The 2,609-nt window shown below is 41.4% G+C and overlaps 1 protein-coding gene across 2 annotated transcripts in view; it reads left to right on the forward strand.

The window, feature by feature from the left end:
• The window catches only part of LOC104752605 (probable inactive receptor kinase At5g10020), a 4,629-nt gene continuing 2,020 nt past the window's right edge, over positions 1–2,609 (forward strand). The window contains exons 1-3 of one of the 2 annotated variants that reach the window (XM_019238634.1): positions 1–904; positions 988–2,391; positions 2,463–2,547. In XM_019238634.1, coding sequence (XP_019094179.1) covers positions 1–904; positions 988–2,391; positions 2,463–2,547 — 2,393 coding nt within the window. Of the gene's footprint in view, positions 905–987; positions 2,548–2,609 lie in introns of both variants that reach the window. The other variant, XM_010474793.2, reaches the window with a different exon arrangement.

Consider the following 2,609-nt stretch of genomic DNA (forward strand, 5'->3'; position numbering starts at 1 on the left):
ATGCAGATAATATGTTCGATGATATTACTGTTAGTGAGCGTTTCAGGTTTTTCCGACTTTGAAGCTCTTTTGGAACTCAAGAAAGGTTTTCAGAGTGACCCTTCTGGTAAAGTTGTTACTTCATGGGATGCTAAGGCTTTATCCTCTGATAGATGTCCTTTAAACTGGTACGGGGTTACTTGTAGTAGTAGCGGAGATGTTACTTCCATTGATTTGAATGGTTTAGGTCTGCGTGGGAATTTCAGTTTCCCAGTCATTGTTGGTCTCAGAATGCTTCAGAACTTGTCGATTTCCAATAATCAGTTTGCTGGAACTCTCTCCAACATTGGTTCGTTTAAGTCTCTTAAGTATTTGGATGTCTCGGGTAACTTGTTCAGTGGCTCACTACCTTCTGGAATTGAGAATCTGAGGAACCTAGTGTTTGTAAATCTATCTGGTAACAACTACTTGGGAGGAGTGATTCCTTCTGGGTTTATGAGTCTTGACAAGTTGAAGTACCTTGATTTGCAAGGCAATAGTTTTGCTGGGGAAGTGATGAGTCTGTTTTCTCAGCTAAACAGTGTGGAGTATGTAGATATAAGCAGGAATAACTTCTCCGGTTCGCTTGATCTGGGACTCGCAAAGTCAAGCTTTGTTTCCTCGATTCGTTATTTGAACGTTAGTGGGAATTCTTTGGTAGGGGAGCTATTTGCTCATGATGGTATCCCATTTTTCGATAGCTTAGAGGTGTTTGATGCTAGCAGTAATCAATTGTCTGGTTCTGTTCCTGTCTTCAGTTTTGTTGTCTCTCTCAAGATTCTTCGGCTACAAGATAATCAGTTGTCGGCTTCTTTACCACCAGGCCTTCTACAAGAGAGTTCAACCGTCTTAACGGAGCTAGATCTTAGCCTCAATCAACTTGAAGGTAAGATATATCTATGAATATCCATACCCTTTGGTTCTCTTATTTTCTTTGCAAATCTTCTTAACTGGGAGTATTCGTGGCAGGTCCTATTGGAAGTATAACCTCTTCAGCACTAGAGAAACTTAATTTGTCTTCAAATAGACTATCGGGATCCTTACCTCTAAAGGTAGGGCATTGTGCCATTGTTGATCTGAGTAACAATAACATTTCAGGAGACTTGTCAAGGATACAAAACTGGGGGGATTCTGTAGAAATTATTCGGTTGAGTTCAAACTCACTCACTGGAACACTACCTGGTCAAACTTGTCAATTCTTGAGGCTGACTTCACTCGAGGTTGCCAACAATATGTTGCGGGGCGTACTACCATTTATTTTAGGAACCTATCCTGAATTGAAACAGATTGATCTTAGTCACAACCAGCTTAGCGGCTTTCTACCAAGTAATCTGTTGATATCTGCAAAGTTGACAGATCTCGACCTGTCAAACAATAATTTCTCTGGTTCACTTCCTCTTCAGGATGCAACTACTGCGGCGGACCTGAGCTTGACTAATATTGGTCTGTCACATAACTCCTTAGGTGGAGTTCTCTCAGAGGAACTAACTCGCTTCCACAATTTGGTATCGCTCGACCTTTCTTATAACAACTTTGAAGGGCAGATCCCTGATGGCCTCCCAGACAGCTTAAAGGTATTCATTGTCTCTGCCAATAATCTCTCTGGAAATGTCCCGGAGAATCTTAGACGGTTTCCTGATTCAGCGTTTCATCCAGGGAATGCCTTACTGAATGTCCCCATTTCTTCAGAAACACCAAAACATAAAGCAGATATAACCTTACGGAAGCACGGGTATCATATGAAGTCATCTGTAAAGGCAGCCCTGATCATAGGCTTGGTCGTGGGTGCTGCTCTACTTGCTCTTGTTTGTGCGATGTTTCATTTTATGTTGAGAAAGCAACATGATGAAGAGAAATCGGATGTGACTGGAGAAAAGAGCATTATTCCAAAAACTGAACTTTCTCCTTCCAATGTGATTGCAGAAAAGAACAGTGTACAGGAAAATGAATCTTCGTCTTCTACTACTTCTACGCCCTCAATTAAGGCCAAGCTACCGGTTTCTTCTTCACGTTTTTCCCTGTATAGTGACTCTGAGAATTCTCCATCATTTCAAAAAGAAGAGACCGAAGAGCTTCACCCTGAATCAAAACGAAAAGATGAAAGCTTGTCATCCAAAGTTTCCCTGGTGTCTTGTTCAACTTCATCGCTATCTAATATCCAGAATTCACCAAACCCTAGGTCTCAACGAACTTCTGTGAAACTGGATGGGAACCTGTATATTTTCGACACTTCTCTTAAGCTTACAGCAGAGGAACTGTCTTGTGCTCCGGCTGAAGCTATCGGAAGGAGCTGTCATGGAACTCTGTACAGAGCAGTACTTAATTCTGATTCTGTATTAGCGGTCAAATGGTTAAGAGAAGGGACTGCCAAAGGTAGAAAGGAATTTGCAAGGGAGATAAAGAAACTTGGGAACATCAATCACCCAAATCTCGTTTCTCTTCAGGCTTACTACTGGGGCCCGAAAGAACACGAGAAGCTCATCATATCAAGATACATGGATGCACCCTGTTTAGCTTTCTATCTCCAAGGTAAAAAGACTTGCATAGTAAAAATCTTGATTGGTTTTTTCACTTGAAACATGAATTCTCCT

This window comes from Camelina sativa, chromosome 16, assembly GCF_000633955.1.
Source record: "Camelina sativa cultivar DH55 chromosome 16, Cs, whole genome shotgun sequence".
Taxonomy (NCBI): domain Eukaryota; kingdom Viridiplantae; phylum Streptophyta; class Magnoliopsida; order Brassicales; family Brassicaceae; genus Camelina; species Camelina sativa.